The sequence below is a fragment of the Dromiciops gliroides genome, chromosome 4, assembly GCF_019393635.1.
Source record: "Dromiciops gliroides isolate mDroGli1 chromosome 4, mDroGli1.pri, whole genome shotgun sequence".
NCBI lineage: Eukaryota > Metazoa > Chordata > Mammalia > Microbiotheria > Microbiotheriidae > Dromiciops > Dromiciops gliroides.
In genome coordinates this window covers 451,697,484-451,716,817 of record NC_057864.1, presented here as the reverse complement: position 1 = coordinate 451,716,817, position 19,334 = coordinate 451,697,484, and the positions used below count along the sequence as shown (strand labels likewise).

The 19,334-nt window shown below is 43.1% G+C and overlaps 2 protein-coding genes across 4 annotated transcripts; one reads left to right on the top strand and one right to left on the bottom strand.

The window, feature by feature from the left end:
- Positions 1 to 538: 538 nt before the first annotated feature.
- On the bottom strand, positions 539 to 18,267 carry C4H1orf54 (chromosome 4 C1orf54 homolog). The gene is made up of 9 exons (XM_044003563.1): positions 18,201 to 18,267; positions 15,536 to 15,730; positions 9,374 to 9,427; positions 7,197 to 7,280; positions 6,369 to 6,427; positions 5,838 to 5,933; positions 1,999 to 2,076; positions 1,546 to 1,608; positions 539 to 618 (listed from the first exon to the last, which is right to left on the bottom strand). The coding sequence occupies exons 1-8, from the start codon at positions 18,265 to 18,267 to the stop codon at positions 1,549 to 1,551; spliced, it is 693 nt and encodes a 230-aa protein (XP_043859498.1). The 3' UTR covers positions 539 to 618; positions 1,546 to 1,548.
- Positions 15,280 to 19,248, top strand: APH1A (aph-1 homolog A, gamma-secretase subunit). 3 transcript variants are annotated; one of them, XM_043962400.1, is made up of 7 exons: positions 15,284 to 15,619; positions 16,388 to 16,485; positions 16,653 to 16,726; positions 16,942 to 17,064; positions 17,273 to 17,400; positions 17,774 to 17,897; positions 18,219 to 19,248. In XM_043962400.1, the coding sequence occupies exons 1-7, from the start codon at positions 15,530 to 15,532 to the stop codon at positions 18,281 to 18,283; spliced, it is 702 nt and encodes a 233-aa protein (XP_043818335.1). In that variant the 5' UTR covers positions 15,284 to 15,529; the 3' UTR covers positions 18,284 to 19,248. The 3 variants fall into 3 exon arrangements, with proteins under 3 accessions (XP_043818336.1, XP_043818335.1, XP_043818334.1); XM_043962399.1 differs by having other exon boundaries at positions 15,286 to 15,619; positions 16,315 to 16,485; XM_043962401.1 differs by lacking the exon at positions 16,653 to 16,726 and having other exon boundaries at positions 15,280 to 15,619.
- Positions 19,249 to 19,334: the final 86 nt, after the last annotated feature.

Genomic DNA, 19,334 nt, shown 5'->3' with positions numbered 1-19,334 from the left:
ATGGGGATGGGGAGAGTTCAGTCTGGGTGCTGCTGATGGGAAGAAAGCTACCACCCAATAGCTCAAAAGTCTTGCTAAGTAGATGCTAAACTCAGTTGTTTCTTTTTCTTTTTCTTTTTTTTTGGTAAGGCAATTGGGATTAAGTGACTTGCCCAGGGTCACACAGTTAGTAAGTGTTAAATGTCTGAGGCTGGATTTGAACTCAGGTCCTCCTGACTCCAGGGTAAACTCAGTTGTTTCTGAACTGCTGGATTAAAATTGCTGTCACTATTCCTCTGAATTTCAGTGCCTGCATGCAAAGCTTTAGTGGCCTGCCCTAGTTAGGGCTCTGTATATATAAACTTCAAAATGTGGGAAAGAATAGAGATTGTAACAGACAAACAATACACATTGTTTTCAATTCCAAAGAGAGAGATGCAGCAAATCACAGCTCACCTTCCTATCCTTCCTAACAGCCACCCCAGTGGCCCAAGAAGCGATATGATGATTCCCCCCAAGGGAAGAACATATGGAAGGACAATCAGGTGATGCTTGTGGTTGTTATTCTTTATTTCCTCTTCCAGTTTCTTCCCCCTCCCCCGACCCCTTTTCAAAGAAGTCATGGCAGCCTTCTCTCTCCTGGAAAGAAAAGAATGAAGAGATCTAGAGCTGGAGCTTCTTAGCGTTCATCTAATCCAACCCCACATTTTACAGGTGAAAAAAGTTAGGCCTAGAAAGTTTTAAGTAGCTTGCTGGATGTGACACAAGGTAATAAGGGGGGAAATTTGAACCCTGGGACATGGAACAGGATTGGGGACCCAGGCACCCTCTCCTCACTCCAGAATACATATCTGACATGCACCTTTCCTTTCCCTCATCATCAAACAGAATTTCTCCTGTATGAAGCGGTCCACAGAGAAGATGTCTCTTCCATCTCCTCAACTCTCATTTCCATGACTTTCTTCTTACCAGGAATTCCTTTCTTCAGGTTAACTCCCATCAGAATTTTATCTCCAACCCCCTAGATGCAATTTCCTCTTCTGTGCTGTGTTTTCTCTCCTCTTTTTCTACCTCCTTCAACCCTACTTAAATCAATAGGGAATCTCATTTGCTATTGAACTTTGCTCTTTAACTCTCCAACTCAATAGGAGCCTCACCCATTGCCTATTTTCACCTGCTATGTCTGTATCAGAACCAGCTAGAAGAAATTGGCTCTAATTCTCCAAACTGACATAGGGTACTCAATAAGTTCTTTTGTCCAATTTCCTGCATCTAGATCAGGAAGTCCTAAAGTCACCTGAGCCTCTATTTTAAATTTCATTTGGTGACACTCTCCCAGGATTATCCCATCATCTCCTTGAAGCAAGAACATTTTCCTGCTAAACATGTCTCTCGTGTTGTTAGCCCACTCCTCCCATTCATCCCTCCTCCCCAGATCCCCAGTTCCCAACACACACTCCCATCCCCTCCCTCCAGATGTTATGATGGGAACATTGGAAGAGCTATTTTAACCTACCCGGTTTTCTCCCAAGCAAGTGGTTGAGCATAATTATCTTGACCTCTCACCTTCTAAGGTAGCAATATCCACCTCAGCACAACCCAGGGCAGAAGGAGGAGTGGAAGGTGATGCTGCAGAGTGGGCACAGCAACATCCCTAGCTGAAGACTCCTAAAACACAGATATATAATCCCTACTCTACCTGGCTACTGGCAGGAGCATGGGCTGGGAGGATCACCACCCCTGGGAGAGGAGCTTCATCTAAACATGCCTCATTCTCTATATGTACCCTTTCCTTTCTTCTGGGCACAGAGGAAAATATATCCCTTATCCCCTATAAAATGAGCCTCTCAGAGACAGGAACCAGTATCTCCAATGACTTCCTTCCAATCAAGTCCAATGGCCTTTTCTCTGTTCTTAATCCCAGTCTTTCTGTAGCATCTGACACCACTGAACATCTCTCTACTTAAAATTCTGCCCTCCCTTTTCTTCTGGGGTGCATCATTATCTTAGTTCTCTTACCTCTGTGGTAGATCCTTTGCTGATGATGGGTTCATCTTTTTTTCCTTCTTGGCCCCAGTTCTTTGTATATAATGTCTCCTTTGACATCCCCCCCAAAAAAGAAAAAGACTTATTTGTACAAAAATATTCATAGAAGCTCTTTTTGTAGTGGCTAAGAAATGGGAATCAAAGGAATGTCCATCAATTGGGGAATGACTAAACAAGCTATGGTTTATGATTGTGATAGAATATTATTTGATATAAGAAATGACAAACAGGATGATTTCAGAAAGGCCTGGAAGGACATATATGACATGATGTGTAGTGAAGTGAGCAGAAACAGGAGAACATTGTGCACAGAGACTGCAATATTGTTTAATGAAGAAGTGTGAATGACTTAACTATTCTCAGCAATACAATGATTGAAGACAATCCCAAAGGACTAATGATAATTCATACTATCTGCCTCCAAAGAAAGAACTGATATTGATTGAACACAGTCTGAAGCATGCTACTTTTCCACTTTCATTTTTTTTATAAAAAAAAAATGGTTATATTTTACACCATTGCACATGTATAACCTATTGCTTACTGCCTCAAGGAGGGAAGAGGGGAGGGGAGGGAAGAGGGATAGAATTTGAAACCCAAAACTTTAAATAAACATGTTTATTATCATTTTTTAAAAAAACACCTCTCGGGGCAGCTAGGTGATACAGTGGATAGAGCACTGGCCCTGGAGTCAGGAGGACCTGGGTTCAAATTTGGCCTCAGACACTTGACACACTTACTAGTTGTTGGACCTTGGGCAAGTCACTTAACCCCAATTTCCTCACAAAAAACAAAAACAAACAAACAAACAAAAAACCCACCTCTCCTTTGGCATAGTGGAGTACTGGCCAGGGACATAGAAAATTTGAATTTAACCCTTGGCTCCGTTGCTTAATCTCTACATGATAGGTAGGCCATTCCTTAGTCTCTATAAACCTCTCTAAACATCTAAAGGGTGTTTCCTTATCCATAAAATGAAAATCATAATCATTATATCACTTACCTTATAAGGTTGTAGAGAGGCTCAAATGATATATGTGAAACACTATATAAATATAAGCTATTATTATTGGCAAACTCATTTCATGCTTTTAACTATCACCTCATGCTTATGACTTCCAGATCTGCATCTATACTATGACTTTTGTTCCCATTGTTCTTAGGACATTTCCAGTTAAATATTCCCCAATCACCAATGTTTATTCACCTTGTCCAAAATCAAACTCATCATTCCCCTTTCTAAACTAACTGCACAAACACATATACACACACACACACAAACACACACACACAAATAAAATAAACTAACCACACTCCCATTCCCATACTCCCCAATTTTGTCAATTCAAAATTGTCAACATCAATTTTGGTGACTCTCTTAATCACCCCAGGTCAAAATGTATACTCATCTTCAATTCTCCCTCTACTTCATTCCATTCCTATATAAAATGTATAGTCCTGTCATTTTCCCCCACTTTGAACCCTTCCTTGAATTTATTCATTATCCATTCCCACTGCTCTCACCTTAATCCAGACTTTATCAATTCAGTCAATAAACATTTTTAAAGCATCTACTATATTCAAGGCACTTGCTAAGCACATGATACAAAGAAAGGCAAGAATGTCCCTGCCCTGTAGAAGTCCAGAATCTAATGGGGAACATAACATGCAAATAACTATGTACAAAGAAGTTATAGGGGCAGCTAGGTGGCGTAGTGGATAGAGCACCGGCCCTGAAGTCAGGAGTACCTGAGTTCAAATCCGGCCTCAGACACTTAACACTTACTAGCTGTGTGACCCTCGGCAAGTCACTTAATCCCAATTGCCTCACCAAAAAAAAACAAAAAAAAAAACAAAGAAGTTATATACAGGATAAATAGGAAATGATCAACTGGGGAAAGGTGCTAGATTAAGAGAGGTTGGAAAAGGTTTCATATAAAAGGTAGGATTTTAGCTAGGACTTGAAGGAAGCAAGGAGGCAGAGATGAGGAGAAAGAGCAGTCTGTGCATGGGGGACATCCAGTGAAAAGGCATAGAGTCCAGAGATGGAGTTACTTGTTTTAGGAATAGCAAAGAGACCAGTGTCACTGTACTGAAAAGTATGTGTTACTGTATTGAAAAGTATGGAATGTGGGGCAGCTAGGTGGCACAGTGTATAAAGCACCAGCCCTGGATTCAGGAGGACCTGAGTTCAAATCCAGCTTCAGACACTTGACATTTACTAGCTGTGTGACCCTGGGCAAATCACTTAATCTCCATTCCCCTGAAAATAACTAACTAACTCAATAAATAAATAAATAAAAGTATGGAGTATAAGATGTAAGAAGACTGGAAAGGTGGGAGGGTATGAGGAGGGGTTAGATTATGAAGACCTTTGAACACCAGCAATTTTATAGTTGATCATGGAGATGATGGGGAGCCACTGGAGTTCATTGACTAGGTAGGTGACACTGTCAATCCTGTACTTCAAGAAAATCATTTCTGGAGTTAAATGGAGGATGGAATGGAGTGATGAGAGACTTACAGTAGGCAGATCAATCAGCAGGCTATTGTAATAGTCCTGGCATGAGAAGATGATGGTCTATATACCTCAGGGTTACAGTGTTGAAGGAGGGAAGATTATGAAAGTAAAATCAACAGGCTTGGCAACAGATTGTACATGGGTGTGGAGGGAGAATAAGAAGTAGATGGTGACAGCTAGATATCAAGTCTAGGAGACTGGGAGAATGGTGGTACCCTCGAAAGTAATAGGGAAGTTTGGAAGGGGGAAGAGTTTGGGGAAAATGTGTTTAGTTTTGAACATCTTAAGCGTAAGATGTCTTTTGTTGTTTGTTGTCCAGTCATTTCAGCCATGTCCAATGCTTTGTGACCCTATTTTGTGGTTTTCTTGGCAGAGATACTAGGATGGTTTTGCCATTTCCTTCTCTAGCTCATTTTACAGATGTGAAACTGAGACCACAGGATAGATTTCTTCCAGTTCTAGCAACTATGGTCCTCAGCCTAGTGGTCAAGACCTTACATAATTCAGCTCCATTTTACCTACCCCATGTTATGTCCCACTATACTCCAATATTTTACTCCCCGCCTCCCTAATATCCCACGCTCATTTTCACCTTATCTTCAATGGTTTTTACCCTTAGAATATCCTTTCCACTACTCTCCATTTATAAAAATCCTTCCTATTTTTATAGTCTCTCCACTAAAACCTCTAGCCAGTTATGATCTCATTCTCCTTTCACCCATGACACTTATCATTTATGTCATGCATCTTGAAATTTGCTTGTATTAATTTGGCATCTAATTATATGCATTCTTTTATTCTTCTCTATTGTTTCATGTGTGCAACTTTTGTCTCTCCAATAAGATTGTAAATTCCTAAAGTGGAAGAACATGTAGCACAGTCTATTACGTCCCCACAACACCTAGTACAGTGTTCAGCACACACCAGACATTCCTTAAATACTAATCAAATTGAAATGGAATTGAAGTCCTCCCACTCATCTCTACGTAAGATTGTCATTAAATCTGAAAGAAAAGGACTGTTGGTTAAATGAAAATCAGTGTCACCAAGAAGCTTTGCAGAACTGAGAGAAGAGAAGGGAACTAGCATTTGTTAAGGAGGTATTATGTGCCAAACACTGTGCTAAGTGCTTTACAAATATTTCATTGGATGAGAGGGCTTGGTTTCCTCCAGTTTTCCAAGACTGACCAACTAACCCTCTTCTGTCTTTATGTTCCAAGCCCAGACAGCCGGTAATCTATCCAGGAGCAATAAATACTTCTATAAGATCTGCATCCCTATGCTTACTCACTTTTCCGGTTGTTGTCTGTGTACTGTTGTCTGGAAGTTCTTTCTCAGGACTAACCTTCCTGTCTCCTGCTTCAGTTGTAGTCTCTTTCTCAAAGTTCTGTCATCAGTATGATTGGAAAACAAAGTTAACTCCTCACCCTCCCCAACCCACACATACAACCTCCCCAAAGGTTCTTTTCAGTATCCCCCAAGACTTAGGTACAAAACTATTCTTCCCCCAACCCCTGAATGAAATACAAAATTGCCTATCCTTTCCCATGCTTTGAGTTCCCTAGATCATTTGGATAAGACACTAACCCTTTCTTAAAGTATTTGTAGCAAACTAATTGAATTCTGGCTTTCTCATTACTAATTCCCCATAGGTTCCCTATTCCTTTTTGGCTGACTGCCCAGTTTCTCTTTTTCCTGATTCATTTTAGGCCTACCAGCTAGTTTTATTTTAACACAATAACTAGTTATGTTTTGGGGTCTTTTAAGCTCCATTCCATCCAAACCCCTCCATAGAGCTTCCCCAAGTCAGTAGGTCACTCACCATTCTATCCTCTGCCTCAAATAGAGAATAGTCAAGGGTAAAATTGACTCCCAAGTCCTCTGAGGAAGAGAAAAAATGGTCAATTGCTTATTAGTGCTTATTTTGGAGCAAACACTCTCTAAGGGCTAGGGATTCATAGAAAAAAGAAAAATAGTTCCTGACTTCAAGGAGCTCATAATCTAATTAGCGGAGGAAAAATATAATATAAGACCCAGAAATCAGAGATAAAAGAGCTGAGATGGGAGTTTTCTAAGTGTTTTTGGCCATATTCCATGGCTATTTTAAGAGAACATTGCATGATTTGTATTCAATTTAACTTTAAAAGCATGCAAATAAGCAAAAACAGAGAGATATCTCCCTAAAAACAATTGCATCTTTATTTTAATTTTAAAATTCAACTCTAATGCTCTTAACCAGTCTCCCCTAAGCTGAGCTGGGAAAGGGGAAAAAGAACACATATGTGTCTGTACATATATACACATACATATCTATGTGTATATGTACACACAAATGTGTAATAGATATTACATATATCTTTAAGCAGGGGAGAATAATGTCACAGTTCCCAAAAGTTTAATCATCACAGGCTTAGGAGACTATTAAGCAACTGAACTAAATCAGATCCTGTTTCAGTTTGGAAATGAGAATGGGAAGTAAGGTGGGTTAGGTTAATGGTCTTGGTTCTCCCCAAAGAAAAAAAGGGGTGACATTATTGCTGATCTTTTTATCTGTTGTCTAACTCCTCTTTGGCCTGGGTCACTGCACTGAAGATAGCCAAAGCTCTAGCCCAGATTGTACCCCTCAGTATTTTGAGGTCCCCAAACTCACCATAATAAGGAGTGACTGTATAATAGACCACCGGATAATCTTCATATATTTCTTCATATATTTGTTCTTCCTCATATTCTTGTCCTAAAATGGGCAAAAGTGAGGGGTCACAAGATATAACCATGATCCATTGAGAGTCTGAAGTCATCAGGAAATAATACTCAGCCCCTGAAGTTCCCATTCTGCTGCCTTCCCTAAGGATCAAAAGACAGTTACGATCCCTTCTCCAAGTTCTGCCCCCAGTAGAATTAAAAACCATAGGGTCACCCTCCCCTTTACTTCCCCTAGGACTCTTTCTTCAGAGTCCTCCTCCCAAGCCTCATATTTTGCATCCCCAGCTCCAACTGTCCCAGGTTTGAGATGTAAGGTCTAAGATGGAGCTTGTCATTCTCCTTCCCAGCTCCATGATGCATTGGATAAAATACTGGACCTGAAGTCAGGAAGACCTGAGTTCAAATCTAACTTGAGACACTTATGAATTGTGTGAAACTGAACAAGTCTCTCTGGCCTCCCCCTGACTCAGTTTCCTCATCTGAAAAATGGGGATGATAATAGCACCTACCTCCCAGAGTTGTTTAGAGGATAAAAAGGAGATAATATTTGTAAAACATTTAGAAAACCTTAAAGCACTATATAAATATTATTATTGTTATTGTTATTATCCCAGAGCAGAAAACACATTGCTCCCCATGGTCTCTCTTATTTACCAAGAACATAGATGAAGAAATGGTCTGAGAGGGCACTGAGATGAAAAAACAACAACAAACAAACAAACAAACAGAAAAAAACAGGGGCAACTACGTGGTGCAGTGGATAGAGCACCGGCCCTGGATTCAGGAGTACCTGAGTTCAAATCCGGCCTCAGACACTTAACACTTACTAGCTGTGTGACCCTGGGCAAGTCACTTAACCCCAATTGCCTCACTAAAAAAAACCAAAAACCAAAATAAGTTCTTATGAAATCTTTGCTACTCTGAAAACTAACAGTTATGAAAGCTAAGATATATAGGTATATAATATATGTAAATACATATAATACACACATACATCACAATATGTGTATATATAAACATACTTATGTATATATGCACACACATACATATATATACATGTATATCTTTAAGATTTGTGAAAAACATACGCATTCTCATTTGAGCCTCATAATCACTCTGTGAAGTAGGTACTAGGCATTTTTATCCCTATTTTATAGAAAGGAAACTGAGTTTCAGAGGGTTAAGTAACTTTCTCATGGTTACAGAGCTAGTAAATGCTAGAGGTAAAATTGAAATCCAAGTCTTCCTTACTCTTAAGTCCAACATTCTATTTACTCTGCCACACTTCCTTTGTAGAACTGGTGTTTATTTGAAGCACACACACAGAACAACAGATAGACAAGGAAGATTTAGGGAATGGATATTAGAAGACTCTGCCACTAACTATTTATGTGGCCTAAAGAAGCCACTTAGCCTCATGGGACTCAGTTTCCTCCATCATGAAATGAAGTTGAATGAGATGATCTCTAAGATTTCTTTCGGCTCTAACTTGTCTGACATGGTCTGCAGATCCAGGTCCTTTGCCATCCACCCTCATTCCCACATCCTAGCCAAGTTAATAACACAGGAACCTGGAGGAAGACGAAAGGAAACATTGAGACACACCTGGCTGACTGGGGAACAAAGAAGGGAAGGAGACAGCTCTTCAGTGCTTATGAGGGCTGTTCGTCTTCTCTATGAATCCCAAGCCACACATAGACAGGAATATCATTCTTATTCTCCGGCAAAGGACTCATTTCCACCCACCTAGCCTCACCCTGGTCCCAGTTTTCTTCAATCATAAAACAGTTTCCTCTTACTATGTAGTTTTGGCTGCCTTTTCTTGCTCCACCTTCTGTGGAGATAGAGAACAGTGATTTCTTTTTCTCTGAAATCTCCCCAAGCCTGTCACTTCTACCCTTCTCAGCCTATTCTTCTCTACGCTGAATCTCCTACTTTCTCTGTTCCCATGTCCACCTAGATTCTGGACCCAGAACACCAGTTGGTGATGAGAACTGGAATTGCTCCTCTTGTCTTACTCTTTTCTCCACCCCTTAGCCTCTCCTAATTTTTCACCTTCTTCCCCAACCTTGTTCCCTAACTACTAGACATAGAATTCTGGTGAGGGCTGGAGAAGGGTCTTACCCAAGATGAGCGGCACAGCAGCTATGACTACAAGTAGAACATCCATACTCGCTTCTGACTCACAACAGTGAAGTTTAAAAAAAAAAAAAAGGAAATTACATCTGTACTTCTCTTCCCACCCCCCCACCCCCCCTCAGCCCAGTCCCCTCAAGCAGGAAACAATCAAAACTGAAGCTACTTTTCCTTGCTATAGTCCTAGCTCCTTGGTCCATCACGAAATAAGTGAATACTCAAATAGGACTGTCCAAACTAGATGGGGGTAAAATAAAGACTCCTGAATTTGAGAAGAGGTACATTGATTAGTCCTAGAATGGACTAAACCAGAGTTCTCTCTTTACTCCTCCCACACAACTATCCAAACCCCTAAATCAGCATTGATCCAAATTAGAGTAAATCACCCATAGGTGCAGAATTCTACTTTTTTAAAAAAAGTATTAACTATCAAGAGCCTATTTGTTAAGAAGCTTCATCAATTCCAGCCAAAACACACACATGACAAATATATCTAGAGACACTCACTTAAAAAAAAAGTTCAATTGTTTTTACATATAATTGGGAAAAAATAAAATATGATTCCAAAATATAAATTCATACATTTTTGCATACAATAATGTTCACAGCTATCAGAGATTTGGAGCAGGCAAACTTTAGTGATATCATTGAGAAGTCAGAGGTCTCCCCAGAATTCAGCAGTCCCTATTGGTATCCCAAGGAATCTTCTGGGGGCAGCTAGGTGGCACAGTGGATAAAGCACTGGACCTGGATTCAGAAGGACCTGAGTTCCAATTCAGCCTCAGACACTTGACACTTACTATAGCTGTGTGACCTTGGGCAAGTCACTTAATCCTCATTACCCTGCCCCCCCCCAAAAAAAGGAATCCCCTGCCACCAAAAAATTTTTTGGTTCGTTTTTGTTGGTTCCATTTATAGATATATTCCAAGGATGTTGCTTAAGTCCAGAAAATGATGCCCCCTCATTGAAATTTTTGTTCACCTTCTTTGACAAAATGGCAAAATGTGGGGGCTTTTTGGTAGGGGAGATGGGGCTATCTTCAACCTTGATGTTCTTTTCATGTGATGTTTTGGGTAGAGTCTGTAATATCCTTCCCAGAAACTTGAACTCTTTATAGGTTGTGTGGAAATTTGCTGATTCCTCCCCCACACGCACACACACACATTCAACATTAGCAATTCATTTACATACAACCTCTATATTTTACATTTTACTTCAGTGGAACTGGGTAAGATCTAACTTAGAATTAACTCATTATATTAATGTAATAAACCATGTCAGTTATATGAGAGCTACTATAATTAATAACTACTCACATTTGTATGGTGAGGTTTGCAATGTACTTTTCTTAAAACAATCACCTTACTTCCAGAGAAGGCTCTGACTTTGCCATTGCAGCCACGTCTCTGCTAACCCCCGAGAAGTTCCAGCACATTTTGAGAGTGCACAACACCAATAGTGATGGACATTGGAAAATAGCTTTTGCCATCACAACCATGAAGGGTGTGGGTCAAATATATGCCCATGTTGTACTGAGAAAAGCAGACATTGACCTCACCAAGAGGGCTGGTGAGCTCACTGAAGATGAGGTGGAGTGTGTGATCACCATCATGCAGAATCCTCCCTAATACAAGATTCCAGATTGATTCCTTTTTTTTTTTCAGGGCAATGAGGGTTAAGTGACTTGCCCAGGGTCACACAGCTAGTAAGTATTATGTGTCTGAAACTGGATTTGAACTCAGGTCCTCCTGAATCCAGGGCTGGTGCTTTATCCACTGTTCCTTAACAGGCAGAATGATGGAAAGGATGGAAAATACAGCCAGGTTCTGGCCAACAGTCTGGACAATAAGCTTTGTGAGGATCTGGAGTCACAGAAGAAAATTTGGGCATATTGTGGGCTTTGGCACTTCTGGGGTCTTCAAGTCCAGGGCCAGCACAACAAGACTACAGGCTGCAGGAGTTGCACTGTGGGTATGTCCAAGAAGAAATAAACATCTTCACTGGCTGCCTTGTCTATTAATAGTTTCTATCAAAAACAACAACAACAACAACAGCCCTTCACTTAAGTGGACCGATGCTGAGTGAAGTGAGCAGAACCAGGAGAACATTGTACACAGTAACAGCAACATTGTGTGATGATCAACTGTGATAGACTTAGCTCTTCTCAGCAGTGCAATGATCCAACAATTTCCAAAGAACTCATGATGGAAAATGTTCTCCACATTCAGAAGCAAGAACTGTGGATTCTGAATGCAGATTGAACCATACTGTTTCGACTTTTTTGTTGTTGTTTTTTTATTTTTTTTATTTTAGTGAGGCAATTGGGGTTAAGTGACTTGCCCAGGGTCACACAGCTAGTAAGTGTTAAGTGTCTGAGGCTGGATTTGAACTCAGGTACTCCTGACTCCAGGGCCGGTGCTCTATTCACTGCGCTACCTAGCTGCCCCTGTTTTTTTTTCTTTTTCAAGGTTTTCCCCTTTTGTTCTGATTCTTCTTTCACAACATGACTAATGCAGAAATGTGTTTAATGTGATTGTACATATATAGCCTATATCAGATTACTTTATGTCTTGGGGAGGGGGGAGGGAAGGAAGGATGGGAGAAAAATTTGGAACTAAAAATCTTATGAAAACAAATGTTGAAAACTGTTTTCACATGTAACTGGAAAATAATAAAATGCTTTTATGATTTAAAAACAAAAAACAACCTTTCAAGGTAGGTAGAAAAGGCATTATTTTCCTCATTTTAGAAATGAAGAAACAGATTCTCAGTCGTATCCTGACTTGGCTGCATAATAATAGATAAATCACTTTATCCATTATCATTCAGCTAAGTCAGGATCTGAATCCAAATTTTTGGCTCCAAGCCAGCACTCTATCCTCCATTCCAGACTGTCCTTTCATTTATGAAGAATAATTCGTTGAATAATTAAGAAATCATTATTTGTTCAGTAACATTTCTTTTTATTATAAATTTAATAATCATCAACAACACCAAATCAAAACAAAATAGAAAGTAAAATGTTGGGGCAGCTAGGTGGCACAGTGGATAAAGCACTGGTCCTGGATTCAGGAGGGCCTGAGTTCAAATCCAGCCTCAGAAACTTGACACTTACCAGCTGTGTGACCCTGGGCAAGTCACTTAACCCTCATTGCCCCACAAAGAAAAACCAAAATGAAAATAAAATGTCACAGACAACCCTCAGCCTTTAATAACCAGGTGAATTAACAAACAATAAGCAAACAACATGAGAGTTCTTGCAAGTTGAAATTATTTCACTATTATATTAAGAACCAATTTTTAAACTGGGATTCTGACTTTTCTCTTTTATTTCCTCATTTAAGGCCCAGTCTCTGTAAAAAGTCAATCTCTGAAGAACATGATTTGATTGATTGATTCAATTGCTCTAAGCCCTCTAGGAACCTGCTCTTCAATCTTGGGTAGGATCCCATCCAACTAGGACACTCATCTTCTGTTTAGAGTGTAAACAGAATCCAGTCTAGGCAAATTCTTACCCCAGAAAAAGGAGCCCTGTCCTTGTACCCTTCCATTAGAATTTACAGTGACTTGGCTCATCAAAGAGAAAACCAACCAGAGTGGTCTGGATGGAGATAGATTCCCCTGTCCAGATTGCCGGAGGTGGATGAGTCTCATGATCAAACCAGCAGGAGGAGATGAAGACGTCTAGCCCACCGCCTCATTAAATGTCCAGCAATCAGGGCTGATTTTCTCTTGTCAGGGACTTTCCCTTTGCAAAAGGTGTTTAAGGCATTCAATGTCTTCATTGGTTGTCTTTGGTTACTGAGAGAAACCACTGACCATCAATTTATTGACTGATGGTTAACCAATTAATAAATTGAGTATTAATTACCCAGTAACTCAGGGTTTTTTTATTCATAACCAAGTCCATCTAAAGTTTTGCTACCTGGTATGACTTTTGGTTTTGTTCAGGAACCAAGAGTGACACTATATACAGTTGTGGTCAATGTATATACATTTCTTGTTCTACAAATTTACTTTAGTTTACTCTGACATATATTAATTACTAGGCTTTTGCCCATCACAATATATATTGTTCCTATCCTCTTGCCAAGAATGGGAATATTTCCCTTTTATCTGACCATCAATTTGGAGTCCCTGCCTTTGAAGGCTAATCTCAATTCCTCCCAGAAAAAGTAAAGTTCTTCCCTTCTCACAAACATCTGAGGAGCAGGATAGGATGAGGGCGGTTGGAAGAGGAAGAGATCTCCTAGGTTGAAGATTGAGTCTCCTATCTTATTTAACCATCATGTGATGGTGGTTCCACTGTTTAGATCCCAAAATGTTTCCCATAAAAGTTCCTGGGCACAGTTGTAACTTCCTTCCTGGCTCTCTGGTTAACCATTACCTCACCTTAACTCTGCTCTAAGTTCCTGTTGACAGATTGGAAGAAGGGGGAAAGAGCAGATCAGCTTGCCTCTCTTTCTGCAGACACTGGATGGCTGACTCCCAAAGTTTTTTGGTCCCACCCCTGAAGCTTTTATGTTCCTGTCCTGTACAGACTGGTATTATCTCCTCATTCTATGTCTTTACACTCTGTATTCACTGGCAGTAATCCTTCACATGAATTTCAGGGAAAATGATACCATCGACTCTCCCTTCCTCTCTAGGTTCCTTTAAACATTTGAGAAAAATCCTAAGGGCAGCTAGGTGATTCAGTGGATAAAGCACTGGCCCTGGATTCAGGAGGACCTGAGCTCAAATCCAGCCTCAGACACTTGACACTAGCTGTGTGACCCTGAGCAAGTCACTTAACCCTCATTCCCCTGCAAAAGAAATAACAAAAGACGAAACAAACAAACCAGCAAAAAACCTGAAACGAAAAGAACCCTAGAAGTTATGTGCCTCCAATCAGTCAAACATTTCTTTGCCAAGCACTGTGCTCCATCCCAGTGTGGTTGTGTAGGCTATCTGAACTAGGTTTCTAATTCTCTGTTCTTCCATCAATCAGCCTGGAGAACAAGATATCACAAAAATACATCTTCAAAAACTAAATAAAGGAAGTGTAACACAAAAGGTGGGGGTGGGGGAAGGAAGGGGACTAAGTTTCTTTGTTAGCTGTCAACCAAAAGACAGTACCGTACAGTACAGTACAGTACAGTACTTCTGAAAACTTTCTTGTTCTGCGTAAGAACCACTTCTTTTTAAATCAGCCCTTCAAGATTCATCCTTTCCTCTTTCTCTATTTCTCCTACCCATTCACAGATAGAGGTCTTTCTGATGCATTCCTGGGTTCCAGGTTTCACTTAAGATAGTAAATTCTCAGTGGAGCACTTAAGTTTCATCTTTTCTGCTGTAGCCCTGACCCATTTCCTTTCATTCAACTAAGAACAATGCGCGTCCCCATCTTCCCTAACCGCCCCCCCCCCCCGCCCCAGCCCTCGGTATTTTTTCTGCCCTTCCCCCCCTCCATTCCTCCCCACCCCCCCTTCCCCCCCCCCCCCGCTAACCTTTCCACAGCCCACTAGGAGGGGGTGGAAATCCCACCACCCTTTGCTACAGATAGCAACTGCAATCCCAAGAGGATTTAGGAATGGGAGAGAAGAGGAGTTTGAGGCGGAACCTAGTAGTTCTGGCTACAAGCCCAGTTCAAGTTCAACTCAGTTCCTTTTGTTTTTACCTGGAGTAAAAGACTAAACCACACCCTAGGGAGGGGTAGAGACAGAAGGGACTAGGAACTACAATTCCCAGGATACAACATAAGGCATTTCCCCCCCCCCCCCCGCTAAAAACCACCCCAAACGTAGCCACGCCTCCTACCGTCTCACCATTGGCCTTGGGGGTGGGGACAAGAAGGGAGGGCGATGGGGCTGGGCTGGGGCCTGGGGATGTCCCCAACTCGGCCTCCGTAGGGGAAGTCGCGCGGACCTGCTGCTGGGGCGTCGGTGTCCCCCCCCTCCCCATCCCCCCCCGCCCCTTCCCCCCTCTCCGGGGCTTGGGGGTGACATTGTGCTGTGCCCCTACTGGGGCAGAAATCGACCCCCCCACTATTGGCCAGCTGCCTCCCACCCCCTTCCCTTGTAGGTCCCACTCCTCCCTTTGCTCCTCATCCCCCATTCCCCCCCCCCCCAAGGCCCTGCCATGGGGGTCGCGGTCTTTTTCGGATGTACTTTCGTGGCGTTCGGCCCGGCCTTCTCGCTTTTTCTGGTCACGGTGGCCGGGGACCCGCTCCGGGTCATCATCCTGGTGGCTGGGTGAGTGGGCGTGGGGAAGGGTTGGGGGGCGGGGGGTGGCCGGCGGCCGGCGGCCGGAGACTTGGGAATAAAGGGAGCCCGGGATGATACGATGGGGAGGAAAATGGGGTGCTGGCGAAGAAAGGTTTGTGGCCCACTAGTCTGGGGCCCGTGGGCAGTTTATCCCTTCCCTCTTGTCTACTTCTGTCTTTCCGTGCGGGAGAGATTCCCACCTCTTGACACTGGTCTTTGGAAGCTGAAGGCCCCCAGGCTTCCCTGGCAGACCCCCCCACCTCCACCACCCCAGGCCGAGATGACTCTGGAAATAGGGGTGCTGACCCCAGAGGAGCCACGCCTCAAGGGAGGGTCCAGGAATCCAGCCCTTCCCGTTTCTGTCTTTCTGTTTCTCCTTCCCTCCCCCTAGAATGGGCACACCCCCACACACTTCTACCTCCTGTTTAGTCCTGCCCAGACCTTTGTCACTTGCCTTATCTCCATGCTCTCACAAATCTGGGCTTTAACTGTAACGAAAGGCCAACCTTATTTCATCCACTTCATTCCTCTCATTCCTAGATGACTCCTACGATATGAAAATCCTCCCTAAAATCTAACTTCCACTTCTCTAGCCATGCCTTTCAAAGATCTCCCTTTGTTAAGCCTTCCGACTGTTCATACCTTCTCCCCTTTCTTCTGATTTCCCCCTGGCCTTCCCTCAGGGCATTTTTTTGGCTGGTCTCCCTCCTTTTGGCCTCTGTGGTCTGGTTCATCTTGGTCCATGTGACTGATCAGTCAGACACCCGACTTCAATATGGCCTCCTCATCTTTGGTGCTGCTGTTTCTGTCCTGCTTCAGGAGGTTTTCAGATTTGCCTACTACAAGCTACTTAAGTAAGGGAGTAGGACGCTGGATGGGTGGAGGGAGCACAGAAGGGGCTGGAAAGTCATTGGGGGGGGGGGGGACAGGGACAGGCATTGGGGTGGGTATTGGAGGGAGAGGGGAATGGGAGGGCCCTGGGGGAAAGGAGGCCCCCCACCCTCCCTCATATCCCCACCAGGAAGGCAGATGAGGGGTTAGCATCGCTGAGTGAGGACGGAAGATCTCCCATCTCCATCCGACAGATGGCCTATGGTGAGCCAGGGAGGGGTGACTAGCAGAGTAGCTTGGGCTCCTGGCTGAGAAAGTCTCAATGGCTTCTCATCCCTCCCCTTTCCCTACCAGACCCTCCCACATAAAGTTTGGGGCAGTGGGATTGAGAAGATGAATGACTGGGTGGGAGGAGTAAATAGGAAGTCAGGTGAATGGTCATTTCTCCTCCTAACATTGCTGATTACCCATCTCCCCAGTTTCTGGTCTATCTTTTGGCATCATCAGTGGCGTCTTTTCTGTTATCAACATCTTAGCTGATGCACTTGGTCCAGGTGTGGTTGGTATTCATGGAGATTCACCCTATTACTTCTTAACCTCAGGTAAGATCTGTTCCCTAAATCTCCATCCTAGCCCATAGTTTCTCGCATAGTTTCTGTGTCAGGCAGATCTAGTCCAGCCTGGAGAGGATGATGTCCTGTTAAGTTCTCCCAGGAAAATTCTCTAGATTGCTTCCCCTAGGGGCACTGGGAGGTCAACAGGGTTGAGGGCTGGAGGGGTATTTCAGATGATCCTCTTCTCTTTCCCTAGCATTTCTGACAGCAGCCATCATTTTGCTTCATACCTTTTGGGGGATTGTGTTTTTTGATGCCTGTGAAAGGAGACGATATTGGGCCTTGGGCTTGGTTATTGGTAGTCACCTCCTGACTTCAGGACTGGTGAGTCCGAAATGGGTTTCTTTGTGAGAAAAGAATCAGGGGCAGCTAGGTGGCACAGTGGATAAAGCACGGGCTCTGGATTCAGGAGGACCTGAGCTCAAATCTGGCCTCAGACACTTGACACTTACTAGCTATGTGACCCTGGGCAAGTCACTTAACCCCAATTGCCTCACCAAAAAAAAAAAAAAAGAATCAGGGACTTGCAGACTTCGGTAAGAGGAAAAGCAACATTTAGGGGTGAGGGGCATATTTGAGTTTTGTTAGGGCAGGCCTGGGGGATTTATGGGAAAGTTTTTGTTATAGGCCCAGAGGGTAGCTGGGGTTGGAATGGAGAGGACATTCCCCCCCTTCAATCTCTATTCCCTCTCCCTAGACATTTCTGAATCCCTGGTATGAAGCCAGCCTGTTGCCCATCTATGCAGTTACTCTATCCATGGGGATCTGGGCATTCATCACAGCTGGAGGCTCCCTCCGAAGTATCCAGCGCAGCCTCTCGTGTAAGGACTGACCACTTGGATTGATCGCCTGCCTGACCACCACCTGCCTGCCCACTATCCAAGACTGAGCCCTGCCCCACTCCCACCTTAGCGTCCCTGCTACTCTTCTCTGTATATTCCCCTCCCCCATGCTCAGGGGCTTCACTTTGTCCACTCTTGACCTTTGCTCTCTAGGCCACAGCGGGAGCTGCCAGGGTACAGCCGGTCAATGGTTGGAGGGTTTGAAACTCCATCTGTCCCCACCCTTTGATGACCCCCTGTTGCCCTGGGTCCTTCCACTTCCCCATCCTGTCCAAGACTCACCTCCCTTCCCCTCTGCAGGCCGACGGCAGGAGGACAGTCGGGTGATGGTGTATTCTGCCCTGCGCATCCCACCCGAGGACTGAGGGGACCTGGGGGAAACCTTGAGGGTCAGGGGCACCCTCTTTGTCTCCTGTCTTTCTCTCCATCTCCAACTATGGACAGCTGGCTGCTAAGGGAGGTGGCCTAGCTTAGTCATTGCCCAGGAGATAAAATTGGGGTACCTAAGGGTAAAGAGGTTACTACGGTTTGCAGGGATCCAAGAAGTTCTCTGCTATTCATCCCCTCTGACCTCTTCCCTCTCCCCGCTTCCCCCCAGTTGGATATCTCTCTTTTTCTCAGGTCTGAGGGAAATCATTTTTGGTTTGACAAAGACTCCAAACTGCCTTTTGGGGGGAGGAGAGTTTGGAGCTGCTTCCTCCAAAATTTCTTAGCCTATTTTCTCAATTCTTCTACTCCCTCTGTCAACCATTTTTCCCCTTTTCTCTCATTGGCCAGAGATCCTAGGGAATAGAATGAGGAGTATGTTAGGGAGATAGTAATCTCTGCTCCTCATCTTTCTCTCTCTGTGTTCCCAGCAACTGGGATGACTGGAACTTAATAATTTTTATCCTACAGCGAGAGAGCTGAGGTGGCCTGGAGTAGCACAGGACCACTGAGGGTTATGGCCTATAAAGATTCATGGAGGGACAGCAGGGATTTTTTTCTAGTTTTTAATGGGGAGGGAGGGGAAATGGGGAGGGAGAAAAGAGGGAATGACTTTTCTATAAAATGTATTATTTTCTGCTGGGGATGGCAGATCCCATCCTTTTAATCAAAGTAAGTGTGATTTTTTGACTAATAAAAGGATTTTATAACAATGTATGGGGATTTGGCTTCTGGGAGTAGATGAGATGTTGCACAGGGTTTTGACCTCTGTGGGGGTCCTTCCAACCCAGGGCTTCTAAATCGTTTTTGTTCTATGGACCCCTTTGGCAGTCTGCTAAAGCCTATGAACCCCTTCTTAGAATAATGTTTTTAAAAGCATAAAATAAAATACATAGGAATACAAGGAAACCAATTACATGAAAATGCAGTTATTAAAATATTTTTGTAAAAAAAGTTAAACTCTAGGTGAAGAACTCTTGCCTTCGATAT